Source organism: Corythoichthys intestinalis, chromosome 7 (genome assembly GCF_030265065.1).
Source record: "Corythoichthys intestinalis isolate RoL2023-P3 chromosome 7, ASM3026506v1, whole genome shotgun sequence".
NCBI classification, from domain to species: Eukaryota; Metazoa; Chordata; class Actinopteri; order Syngnathiformes; family Syngnathidae; genus Corythoichthys; species Corythoichthys intestinalis.
The window spans coordinates 30,768,491-30,782,565 of NC_080401.1; the positions used below are offsets into that span (position 1 = coordinate 30,768,491).

Sequence of the window (14,075 nt, forward strand, 5' to 3'; positions counted from 1 at the left end):
TAGAACTACAAGGCAGGAGCTGGTCAATGACCTGAAGAGAGCTGGATACACAGTTTGAAAGACTACTGTCAGTAGAACACTACGGTGCAATGGTTTAAAATCATGCATTGCTCACTTTATTGTGGCAACAATAAGAACACAAAATAATAGCAGACTGCCGCCCCATTCGGCTGCCAAGTTTTGCTTCTCGCTGATCTCCTCCTCACCTCCTACTACTCCAGCGTCTCTTAAACGGATCGTGCATAGTGTCTTGTTATGAGCTTTTTGTTTACAAATGTATCGAACACACGACATGCTGACAACTTTGTTTCTTTATTAACACATGGAGCTAACAGTACGAACACAGCTCGGGGCTCTCGGCAGGAAGTGGTGTCTAATGGCGTGAGGAAATGTAGTTTTTTCACACAAGCGAACAGATTACAAAGCACCACTTCAGTGTTGTCCCGAGACTACATTTCCCATGATTCACTACGTGACCTGCCCGCTTGCTGATTCGCTGCCAGACATTAAAACCAACACGCTTGTTGTTGTCACCTGTCAGCGGCTCTCATACGTAAAACACAAACTAGAAGGCTATCAAGCGATCGCCGTGAAATAAACGCCGAACCGTACAAATGCAATGCAATGCTTGAAGCATGAAGGTGGAAATACATAATACAAATACAAATAAATATGCACAAACTCACCGGCGGTGTGTGTTCTTGCGGCAACGTGACCGTGAATTACCGCGACGCCGACCCGCTTATATGAACATCCACACCCCTTTCCCGATTGACAGTGGATTAACCCTTTCGGACAAGATCGTAGATGACGCACAATTTAAACACGCTTAACCTAGCGAACGCAACAACAACAATGATCGGGGATTGCTACGAGTTAACTTTTGGCTAACGTCGCTAGCTTATACTGTTCATTCCACAACAGTTGGCAGCTCTGCTTTGACAAAGTCATCAGTCATCTATCTAAAAATCACACTTACTTTTTGGCAAATCCTTGATCATAAGCAGACTGGTTAAGGAAGCAGGCATCTTCGAAGTGTTTGCAGCAGAGAACACTACTCGATGATGGCGTGAAATTCATTCGCTTCGTGCGAACGAAAGATGTCCATTTACGTGCCCTGCTATCCTTTGACCACTCATACAACTTTTCGTTTGAGTGAGAACAAAACATCGCCACACACCGCCGTGGCATCTTACAGAGAAGCAATGCAACAAACAATACTGTTCTATGGCGGACTTCCCTCGCACTTTCCGGTGTGACGTAATTTCCGAAGATTTCCGAAGATTGCCGAAGAAAAGCATTTTCATTGTCAAGGGCGTTGCTATGGGTTAAACAAAGACTCTGAAAGGGTTGCGTTAAAAAAAAAAAAGGAAAATATGCTTATAATTGTTTAGCCATTGATATTATTCAAAAACATGGTTGGCCAACCTTAGTTCACATTTCTGCTTTAAATTCTAAAATACTTTTTAACAAATCACAACTAAAAACAATAGACCATGCCTCTTAAGTAAAAGACAACAATACCACACAGAAACACAGAATTAATAAAATGTGTTTTTCAAGAAAAATAAAATAAAATTGCACTTAATAACTTAAGCATTTAGGCAAATGAAAAGTTCCCCCCCCATTGCTTCTGCAATGGTGTTCCATAGGGATGCAACAATACTGTTAAGTCAAGGTTCGTTTTTTTTTTTTTTTTTTTTTTTTTTTGCTAACGAGCAAAAATTGAATTGCCATCATATAAAAATGCATTTTAGTGCATAATATTTATGTGCTTACTTCTTAATGATCTGAAGAAATTTTATATAAAAGTGCTGAGAACAATCTTGACTGTTTGTAAAGTGAGGCGGGGCACACTGTTGATTGCTACAACTCTCTTAGCAGCTAGGTTTACTACATGAGCAAGACATCCTATTTGTGGTCCGAATCCATCTGTGTCACGTACTGAATTAACACTATTTGCAACATTATCTATAGTCACTGGTATGGATTGATTTGGCCTTCTTACCTTCCATTCAGTCATGACAGTTTAGAATGGAGGAAGTCGGCGTGATGTCACGATGACGTCACCTCGCTTAGGTACATGTCGTTTGTGAAGGGGGAACGCACAGCCAAACATTCCATAGACAAACGTCTGAAATTCATATACAGTGCCCTCCATAAATATTGGCACCCCTGGTTAAGATGTATTTTTTAGCTTCTTTTTTAAATTCAAATAATATGGGACCTTAATGGAAAAAAAGTTGAAGCCTAGGCCCGTGTGCACACAGCCAAGTTGACCAAGGAGTGCCACCTAAAAAGCATGTGAAGGTTCTGGAGAGGCCTAGCCAGTCTCCAGACCTCAATCCAATAGAAAATCTTTGGATGGAGTTGAAACTTCGTGTTTCTCAACGACAGCCTCGAAACCTGACAGCTCTAGAAAATATTTGTGTGGAGGAATGGGCCGAAATCCTTGTTTCCATCTGTGAAAACCTGGTGAAGAACTACAGAAAGCGTCTGACCTCTGTAAATGCAAACAAAGGCTTTTGCACTAAATATTAGCACTGATTTTTCAGGGGTACAAATACCTATGAACCCCAGTAAATTACAAATAAATCATTGAAAAATCATACAATGTGAGTCCCGGATTTCTTTTTTTTAGATTATGTCTCGATAAGTGGAAATGCATCTATGATTGAAATTTCAGACCTCTTCCTATTTTCTAAGTGGTTGAACCTGCAAAATCATAAGGGGTGCAAATACTTCTGCTCCTCAGTGTATATTGAAAACAGACCAATATTTTTGTAATTTTAATGTAAGTTTTAATCATGCATTATCTTAATTTATGAAATATATGATTTAAATCAGATTCTAGTCCTTTTAGAATACTGTACATTGAAAATTTGTGAATCTTTTTTAATGCATGTTTTTTATTTTTATTTTCAATAACAGGCAGTTAGTATACCTAAAACAATTTTTTCAAATTTCTATTAAAAATAATGAAAACATGAAGAGGACGAGGAGCAAAAATTAGGAATTGGGATAATATTTTCATATTGGCACAGAAGAAATAAAATTCTTATCATTGATACACATATTGATATATATATTTTACTAACAATATTTTCATACTTGAACTATTACTTTACTTTACTCCATTTTTTAATATCATAATACAAATCCTTCCACATGTTTGAAAACTAGAGAGAGAGAGAGCTTGCTTTTCATAGCTGCAGAATGCAAAGCGTCCTTGGGTCATTTCTTACATAAAAGTATAACGGCACACCAGAATAATTTCACAGCGCTGACCTTGTTTTTCGAAAAACATCTCTGTGCTCTTTGATGACATAAGGAACACACAGAGTGAAAAAGAAATGTTTTAATGATGTGTTCTGACAACTTGATGTGTCTTAGAAATATAATTATTAAGTTGTTCAACAAGAATTATTTTGTTCATCTAATGATTAATAAATGTTGACATTTTCTACTGTTTTATTGACATGTTTAGTTTTGATGATGAGGTCTCAGAAGTGTTTTTGGCGCAAACAGTTCGCATGTTTTATTAAGAACAGATATGATTAAATCCCATAATATTTGTACTTCATTTACAGTCCAATATCGAAGGTTTCTGTACTTCTGCTTTTACAAGTGTCTTTTTTTTACTCAAGTATCTTTGATGACCTGAGTGCCCACTGAAAGTACTTACTCTCAGCGGTCTCACACACCGATGTCTGGTGTTAATCTTTGGGTGGCGAAGAGCAGCTCGGGAACGTCGGTGGGCCTCAGCAGCCGGCTAGACAGAACCAGAACCTGTGTCGTCGCAAAGCAAACACAGTCACACACTTGCTGACCAACAGAAAAATGGCATTTAAATGGTAATCCAGACTTATTTGATATTCTAAAAACTAGAGATGTCCCGATCGGGTCCAATCACGTCATTTTCAAAGTATCGGAATCGGCGAAAAAATATCGGACATGCCTTTTTTTTTAATATACTGTATATATATTTTTTAATTACAGACATAATATGTTACACTCATCCAGCGTCTTTAGTTTAGGCTTAAGGTAGGGTTATCAAATTTATCCCGATAACGGCGGTAAGTAATTAAAAAAAAAAAAGTATCACGTTAAAATATTTAACGCAATTAATGCATGCGCTGCACGACCCACTCACGCATTGTCGCGTTTAATCTGTAATGGCGCCGTTTTACCGATATAGAGAGCTAAAAGGCAGCGTAAAATGAATAGAGTGAATTTTGGCAACCTTTGGAACCTTTTCTAATTGGCTAAAGCCTTACAATCCCTCTCCCTACGATTAGAAATATCGTGGGAAGCAATGTGGGGAAGCAAGGTAGTAATTGATCTTTTTCTTAACACCCTATGTTATTTCGCAATGCAGAGAAGATATACCAATTGGTAGCACTACACACAGTCATGGTTGCACTTCCCATCATGCATTTGGGCATGGCTGCAGTATCATTTACTGAAAGCTCAACAAATACACTAGATGGCAATATTAAGTCACAATATACAAAGTCACATTTATCCTTTAAGAATTACAAGTCTTTCTATCCGTGGATCCCTCTCACAGAAAGAATGTTAATAATGTAAATGCCATCTTGAGGATTTATTGTCATAATAGACAAATACAGTACTTATGTACTGTATGTTGAATGTATATATTCGTCCGAGTTTTATTCATTTTTTTCTTAATGCATTGCCAAAATGTATATGATCAGGAAAAATTATCGGGAATGATTGGAATTGAATCGGGAGCAAAAAAAAAGCAATCGGATCGGGAAATATCGGGATCGGCAGACACTCAAACTAAAACGATCGGGATCGGATCGGGAGCAAAAAAACATGATCGGAACAACCCTACTAAAAACTATGTTCAAGCATTCTTGTTGATTTGTTTTTAACATTTTGGCCTCAAGACAAGTAAATCCACTGCAGATTTCAAACAATGCATGGGACATAAAATGTCCACATAGCCTGAAATGACTCACGTACTGAAAAACACTGTCGACACTTGCCTCACTTGTCTTTTTAGAGCGCTGCGCACAAGGGTCACCTGAGCGACCGACATACGCAACACACCACAAGTGATATGATTGATGCGAGACAGGTCGCTCTGGTGTCGTTGTTGACACACGTGAGGAAATGGTGTGATTCAGTCAGATGGGAAATCGTATAACGTGGAGCTTCCGCTTGGAACACTCGAAATATGGCTGACGACTTCCGAAGAACACAAATGAAACGCCACATTTAAGGTGAATGTATCTACACAGTACTATGTAATTAGAGGTGACCAAATACTAACAGTGTGGTTCAAAAACAAAAAAATGCTACAATTGGCAGCTTTGCATAGGCTCGTTCCTGACTTTGTGGCATGGCAGACGTTCCCACAACAACTCTGCCTGATGTCATTTGGTCTGAAATGTAATACAGTACTCAGTAGCTTTCTGCTGCACTCACATCCTTTTAAGGAAAGGTTGGTTGATGCCTTTGATTGTTGTTCAAAGTTAGATGTTAGAGAAACAAAATATATTTTTTAAAAAAGCTAAATTTGAGTGTGTTTGATTTGTTTTGTGGTATGACCACAAAGTTTGGTTGGCAGTCAACGTATCCCTGGTGGAAAAGTAGCAATTGTGTCCACATACTGAATTGTCACTTCCTTTCACGAAGATGGATGTCACATCCATTTGAACTGGGGGGACTAGCAATGAAATCATTCACTGCCAGCCCTACTTTGTCTGATTTGCATGAACGCATGCAGCCGTCTGATGACTGAATGGTGATCCATCTGTGTATCGAGGGCAGCGCTTTTTGCGCGCACTCATGTTTTAGCAAAGTGGGGCAGCTGGGCTATTAGAATGTTACGCCACCGGCAAAAATGGAGGCAAATGCTGGCATGTGCATGCCAGCACCCTTATGGGCAATGTCTACCTGATTATTGTGATTTGGTGTACTGTTTATCAACTATAAAATCCACTCACCTGAGTTCCGGGTTTCAAGGAGGCGGTGGTCTCCTTGATGAGGCGGAGCTCTGAGGGTGTGACTCCACCCACCAGGAAGAGGAAGAGCAGTGGGTTGTCGCTGGGATGCGGGCGGCTAACCTGAGGGTGCATATGCAAGGGGGTATTAGGATCAGGGATGAAAGCGGGCTGGAACGGTCCAGAATGCCGTTTCGGTAAAAAATTTGGGGCCGGAACACTGCTTTGATCCAGAAAATATGTCAACTGTCAAAACCCCATGTTAACAATAAAACAAACTACCAGGCTTTCACACATGCATCTCCAAGAAGAAAACAAACTACTAACATAAGATTTACATAAGTGTCAACAACAAGCCTAAGGGGCAGTTTACATGGCGACTCTGCGACACAAAGACCCTATGACTGAGTAGTGGACTCGCGTGCATATGGTGTCGGCGAAGATGGAAGGCGAAGACGAAAAATTCTGAATCCTGCCTCCAAAGTGGAAGAATCCGATTGCGGGGGGTTGAGGGGGGCTTCCTCGGCATGCATATCAAAGACTCTTGCGGCGCGAGATCGTGCCGTTAACGTCAACACTCGTACACGTCACATTGGGCGTGCGCAGCGGTGCTACTAAACATACAGTATATGTATAAGGCGGAAAACACTTAGGTGATTTGAAGTCCCGCTCTGAGAACCCCAATTTGGCCAACTTTCAAATTGTCTGATATGCATGTGTGACACATCATTGGAAAGCTTAAAATCTCCATTTTCTGGGGGAAGAAAAATTTTGAACAGGAGGGCATTTAAAAAAAAAAAAAAGTTTTTTAAACAGCAAAACCCTATTTGGAGGCGAGAACACGCGAGAGCAGAATTACAGACGCCATGACTTTAATGAGATATTATCGCGTACTTATCTTGTTTCGATCCAAAAACTCCATGTCGCATGTATCACTGAGTGTCAATACACAGCTGTGAATGGCTACAGCTGGATTTTTGGGGGATTTTATGGGTAAAACATGATAATATAACAATGGTCGTGATGCAGAAATCGCAGACATTAAGGAGTGGTCAAGATTTACATTTTCATATATTTACCCTTTTAAATGTTTTTTTTTTTTTTTCCCCCAATTTTTTTGTTTGTATCGATTATTTATCATCTAACATATCGAGGAAAATACAACAGTAACAAAAAAAATACAATTTAGCGATAGTTATGCGGTAGATATAAGTGACTTTTTTACAGATGCCATTTTTTTCATTGTGACCTAATTTGTTTAAAAATTTAAAATATGCGAGTGAATAATTTTTTGAAGTCTTTTTTTTTTTTTTTTTTAAACAAAATATTAGACCTCAATTAATGATTCTAAGCTAAAAACGACAGACATTTTGAATAATAAATATAATTACTTACTTTATTTTCATGGCTGGGTTAAAACAAAAACGGTTGCGCGACATCTGTAAACGGGGGTTTTGAGGGTAAAACGGGCAAATTAAAAATAGTTCGGGGGCTTAATGCGCCATGAATCTGCTATGGCAGCATATAGACATATACTTCTATCAAACACAACAGTTGTTTTGGCTTAAAATACAGCAGTTTCTTTTAAAGAGGAGTGAAAGAGCAGAAACAGCTTTTTCAGTCTTGTCTGTGTTTTCCACCATATATATATGGCGGAATGTTGGCTTTAATTTACTGTTTTAATAATATTTATAAATTAAATATGTTGAACGTTTCAATTTTTGTGCCTTTTTGAACAAAAGAAAAATGACATTGCTTCGAGTGGGCGGGCATATTTTTTTTCCGGGCTGAGGGAGCTTGGTGGGATCAAAGTGCATCATTCTATGTCGCCCTGTAAATCTGCACTGCCTCCTAGGGCCTGGCATGAATACTACATCGTTTTCATGCGGAATTGCGACATTGTTCAAATGGAGACGCAAATGCAAATTTGAAATTTTTCGTATTCTCGGAGAGTCACCATGTAAACGGCCCCTAAATTGCTTGAGGAGTGTAATCCTTTTCCACCATTTATTCATTTAATTCACGGAGCTCTGCGCAGTGTCCAGTGTATTGTTTGACGAGTCGTGTTGAGGTGCACATGCACGCAAGCAAACCACCCTTGACTCAGTTGTCCGTTCAACTGGCTGACAGACCGACATGTGATCGGCATGGATAGTTAGCACTGATTGGTTCAAAAGCACATGTTTTATTTTGGAACAACAAATAGAGGGTGAAAAAAATACACAAGCTTGTTGAATTAATGCGCTAAAAATGGGCAATGCAATGAAACGTCAGGAAAATAGGCAAAAATGTTGATTATTGTTTTCCAAAGTAAAAGCAGAGAGTTTAATCAATTTTATGTAGACATACTACACTACACTACACTACACTACATACTAGTGGTGTCAACAATAACCGATGTGGCGATGCATCCCGATGCGGGGCATGGACAATTCGATTCGATGCGGGCAACAAGCCGAATCGATTCAGCGCATTTTAAAATGTATAAGTATACGTCCAAAAATCTTCCCTGCGCATTTCCGGTGATGCAACGGATTTGGTTTCCCCATTTGTATTATTATTCTCATGTTTCATTTTTTACACACTGCATAACTCTGGTCAAGTTTCCCACCAACCTCGTAGAAGCCAAAATGTCTCCAGATGTCTGCTTTCAATGTCTTAGGTGCATCAATAATCGTTCTCGCTCCCTCTTTCTCCGCTTCAGCCATTGTTATGTTATGTCCTATCTCTTAGAGGTTAGCGCTTGTGCCCGAACCCGAATGGGTAGGGCCCAAAATGTTAAGCATTCACGTTCGGGTCGGGTCGGGCTGCCTCGCCGGACTAATAAATTATGTTTAAAAAATGGGATAAAACCGAGAGCAGGCTCTCTGTATTGTGCATTTGCTTGTGCACCACATGAAGCAGTGGCGCCGCCCGCTTTTTCTTCTTCTCCTCCGCTGTGGTGCTTGCGATTCGTTACGAAATACACTTTTATTTATGCACACAAAAGCAACACAAATGTGACCCTTTTGAATCTTCTCCTCTGTGTGTCTGCAAAATTGCATGATTTTTTTTTTTTATATATTAAACTTTCCCAGCGTTATTTCGTTGTGTAAATGCTTTTATAATGATCATAAAAATATGTAGATTATTTAAACATTAAGAAAACTTGCGTTTTTTTCTGCCAACTCGAAGAAATGAAAAGAAATTGCTGCTGCTGCGGGTTTTTTTTCGCGTCACTCCAAGCCGGGTCGGGCTCCTTCAATACAAGTGGGCCGTGTCGGGTTGGGCTGGATTTTTTAGGCCCGATCTAACCCCTACTATCTCTCTGCTCTCTCGATTGCAAAAAACTCATATTTCCTCATGTTGAAACAGATTGTTATGGCTGCTAAAGTGCTGCTGCACTTCATTTTAATTCATTATTTTTTATTGTTATGTGGTAGCTACTGATTGGCATTTCTAAGTTGATTGCACATATATAGTGGGCTAGGCCTACATTTTACTTTTGTTCTACATTGCAATTTAGTTGATGTTTTGTTTGCAACTGAACTGATCCCTGGATTGATATTGCGATAAAGATGCTGCTGCACTTCAATATTTTCTTTTTCGTTTTCTTTATTATTTACTTGAATATTTTTATTGATTGGTCGTTGTGACTAAAATACAGTGACTGTTATTAATGATTTCATTTTGCACAGGAGTTCAGATGTTGCACTGTGTGAAAGGCTGCCATATTGTGTGTAAAAAAAAAAAAAAAAAATTTGACTTCAACCAGGAGTGACACAAGAGCCAATAAAATGTTGTTTAATGTCTGAACGCTTGTGTTGCCTCATGATTCACGAAAAATATGCTTTGCTTTAGAATTTTAATGCATCCCAGGCTTCAAGGCATCGCGATGCATTGCCGAATCGAACCGAATCGTGACGCTCTAAACCGAATCGAATCGTGGCCCTCCAAATCGTAATCGAATCGAATCGTTAGGGCAGTGCCGATGCACACCTCTACTATATACTCATGTCAACTTTAACCTCTGAAAATATTGCAACGATAACCGCAATATTTTGTAGTTTTTGGAGAGTTCAGAAGCTGCTGGATTGATTCCCTGCTGGCTGCTTTTAGACTTGAAAGACTGAGCCAGCGCGCTCAATACGGGTGGGCGGGGTTTGGGGGTAGTGGGGGGTTAAAACCAGACATTGAACAATGACAAAATCTCAATAACAAGGTTGATTTAAAATAAGATAATAATATTCCCCAAAACATGCTATTAACAAGATTATTTTTATGGTTTTCAACTCATTAGCTGCCATTGACGGCGCTAGACCTCCAAGTCCAGTCTAAATGGATAGGAGGTCTAGTGCTGTCAATGGTACTAAAAGATGAGGCACTGATTTCCCAACCGGTGAATCATTAATTGTTGTATCGCCATATCGTAATATAATCGTTATCGCAAGCCTTGTATCGAAAATTGCATCTTATTGTGAGGCACCCAGAGGTTCCCACCTCTAATCAACATATTACTGCCAATTCTGGTAGTCTTTTCCATTTCTTTATGGCACATTTGTAAACTTATTTGTTGACGTGAGTCTGAATGGCCCGTTTAAGGGGATAATAAGAAACAGTCGGGGGTCTTACGCCGACCTTTCTCTCCTGCCTGTACGCTTATGCGATCAGGGCGGGAATCGAACCCTAGCGCTCATTGTGAGGCGTCGGCGCCCCACGAGGCTGCCGACAAAGCCTCCTCTTCACACCCAGGCGTCACGACACGTGGACGTCTAAGCGGCTCTCATGTAACACCGTTGCGCGCGAGGGGGCTTTCACAGCCATTCAACGGCATAGTGTGAAACAGCAATTCAAGATGCATTTCCAACAGCGGGGTGGGCGGCCCCGCTGCGTAGGTAATGTGCGATTGGCCGAGGCGGCGAGGGCGGACGTACACGTGAAGCTGCAGATGGCGCAGGCCAGTAGACATGTGTCAACGGTGTGTTTCTCTCTCTCACTTCTGGTGAGCGGGCATTGTGCGACACGCAACATCCATGTGCGGGCGTATGAATGTGACCATGTGCACTAGCATGGGTGCTGCAGGGGGCGGAGCCCAGAGGTTGATGTGGAGTAAGTTGTAAGGGGCATTGTATAGTCATACCTACCGCTCAACTCTTGATTTGGTCCCTGCAGACAATATTAGAGATTAAAAGAGTTGGTATTGTTTTGTAATATTTTGTATTCCTGCTCATACTTCTACATTTCACAAAAATATTTACTTGGATATTTTATTTCATGAATTTTTGTTTGTATTTTTTCTTCTCCCAACATTTTGCACTATTTTAAGTAGTTTTTCTTCAAAAAATAGAATAGGGACAAAAATAGTGTCGAAGCGGAGTGATATTTTTTTATTGTATTTTTCAGGTCGCTGTGCTAATTTAATATCCTTGCATGTGTTTTTTATTTGTATAATGTTTATTTTCTTTATGATGCCTACTGCCCGTAGTTGGCTGGGATAGGCTCCAGCACCTCCGCGACCCTCGTGAGGAAAAGCGGCATGGAAAATGAATGAATGAATATAATATGTTTTACAATACTTTGTGTTCTGTGCCACCAATATATTTGCATTTGGTTTACATAAAATTGATTGGATTTAAGTAATGTCAAATTTTCAATTTGGCCTATTGTTTGAGTCTTCCAAAAATTTGGTGTCTATTTGTGGTTTTTGCATGACACTAATGAAGTTTTCATTCATTTTTATTTTTTTTCTATTAAAAAAAATATCAATGAATATTTTCATACTTTGGAATATTTTGTCTAACATGTTTTTCAACTCATTTATTGGATTTTATTAATCAATATTTTTCTAATCCACCTAATTATTCATTGTTTTCTTCATCATATTGCATATCCTGGAGTAATTTAAAAAAATATATTTACGCATGTCATAATATGTTATTTACATATATTATAAACTTATTTTTAATCTTTTTATATTTTTGGTCCGATAGTTTGTTGTATTTCTTTCTGTAATATCTGTGAATTTTTGGTAGTGGTATAAATTTCTCAAATACTTCGTATATTCTGCATTAGTGCGTCTTGTTTTTGTTGTCATCATCATTTAACTTGTTAAACAGTTGCTGTGGAAAAAATGTGTGTAAGTAAGCAGCTTGAGTGGATTTGAGTGGACTCACTCAATGAAGCATTTGATAAAGACAAGCATTTTCTACATAATTTTTTATTTAAAATAATTTGGTGGGACAGTAACATGTTTAAAACTTATAATTATTATTATAATTATTTTTGTGGGAGGGCGTTACTTCACGGTTTTTCACTTATCGCGGCTGGTTCTGGTTCCTATTAAATGCGAAAAACGAGGGATCACTGTAGTATACTCCGTTTAAATAATGGATTAAAGCAGTGTTTTTCAACCTTTTTTGACTCACGGCATGCTTTTACATTGGAAAAAATCTCGCGGCACACCAAAAACCAAAAATGTTCCAAAATTATTTTCTGTACAGTATATTTAATTATAAAATAATTTCTCAGTATGTATACTTACTCAGTGTGAAACTTGAGCCTGTTTCGATGAACACAAAGTCGATATCCTTATTCTTCAACAGCTTTCAGTCTCTGTTTTTATTTTATTTTTTATAGCAGTTAGGCTTCAAAAAGCTCAGAATTATCAGACAGGGGGACTTGAGCAATGTCTTTAACCACATCAGGGCCGAGCATCTCGCAAACAATGGCTTTGCAGGCAGGTAGTAATAATGTCTCTTTCACGGTGTGGGAGTTTTTGGATTGAGCAACAAGGTAACTGCCTTTGAGGGCTTTCTCATTTACCTTCGTAGTTTTTATCAAAAAAGTTGCCTGTTTCTCCGTGTTTTCACAAAGGCGAACAAAATAGTCCATCGAGTAGTTTTGAAGTGACGGGTGTTTAGTTTGGAGATGACGTTTAGGAGAGCTGCTCGTGTCGCGTTCAAGAACTGCTCGGATTTCTAGCCGTCAGCCATTTTTATGGAGATAGAATAGTGCCAAAAGAAGTGAGGTTGTAAAATGAAAATTCTTCCTGTAAAATGACCATTTTTAACTAAAAAACACTTGTATTACCGACTTTTTCCTTTTGTAATAAACATGAAAAAAACACAATGTAAAAAATACATTATACAAGTGTTTTTTTTCCAATTACAAGTGATTTTTTTTGTTCTACGGGTGTTTTTTCTTAGCTACAGGTTAAAAAGTTTTGTCTCACCCTTGTCGCGTTTTATGAGACAAAAAAAATACTTGTAACCTAGTTTTAAAATAAAAACATACCTGTAAAATGACTCATCTCCTGCTCCTTCTTGCTTTATTCATCACGGCAGAGTACGACAGAAATGGCAGAGCACGCTCAGGTAAGAAGTTCCGTGGAATTAATGTTTTCTCATGAATGTCATTCAGTTAAAGATTTATCAAGCGTATATAATCATAATTCGTGTCAACATCAAGTGAATTTCGCCTTCCTAAGAAAGGCACGAAAATCGACGACGAGCCAATTATACGCTTGATAAATCTTTAACTGAATGACATTCATGAGAAAACATTAATTCCACGGAACTTCTTACCTGAGCGTGCTCTGCCATTTCTGTCGTACTCTGCCGTGATGAATAAAGCAAGAAGGAGCAGGTCGGCAATGGTGTGTCCCGCCCTCCTCCTGAACAATCGCCGTTCCGATTGGTCTGAATTTTGCCTCACATCACATGCTTGGGCCGAAATTTAGTTGTACATGCTCAGAAAACACTTGTAGATTATTAAAGATAAAACACCCGAAGAACTATTCACTAGATTGTGTTCTTTCTTAACTAACGTCTTCTTTTGACCACGACTTGGAATGATATTTTTGTGTTTTACAACATATTATTTCGATGTACAAGTAGATTTTTTCATCTTTGGTTACAAGTGACTTTTGTCTCAGAAAACGCCACAAGGGGTGAGACGAAACTTTTTCACCTGTAGCAAAGAAAAAAACACCTGTAGAAAAATAAAAAAATCACTTGTAAATGGGGGAAAAAAACACTTGAAGAAATTTTTTAATATTGTTTTTTCATGTTTATTTCACAACGAAAAATTTGGAAATACAAGTGTTTTTTTAGTTAAAATACA

The 14,075-nt window shown here is 38.7% G+C and overlaps 1 protein-coding gene across 1 annotated transcript in view; it reads right to left on the reverse strand.

Moving 5' to 3' along the window:
• Window positions 1-1,705: 1,705 nt before the first annotated feature.
• Window positions 1,706-14,075, reverse strand: part of scfd2 (sec1 family domain containing 2) — a 186,789-nt gene continuing 174,419 nt past the window's right edge. The window contains exons 9-10 of the mRNA XM_057840985.1: window positions 5,979-6,098; window positions 1,706-3,789 (exon numbers count right to left, since the gene is read on the reverse strand). Of these exons, the coding sequence (XP_057696968.1) occupies window positions 3,697-3,789; window positions 5,979-6,098 (213 nt within the window). The 3' untranslated portion in view covers window positions 1,706-3,696. The remainder of the gene's footprint in view (window positions 3,790-5,978; window positions 6,099-14,075) is intronic.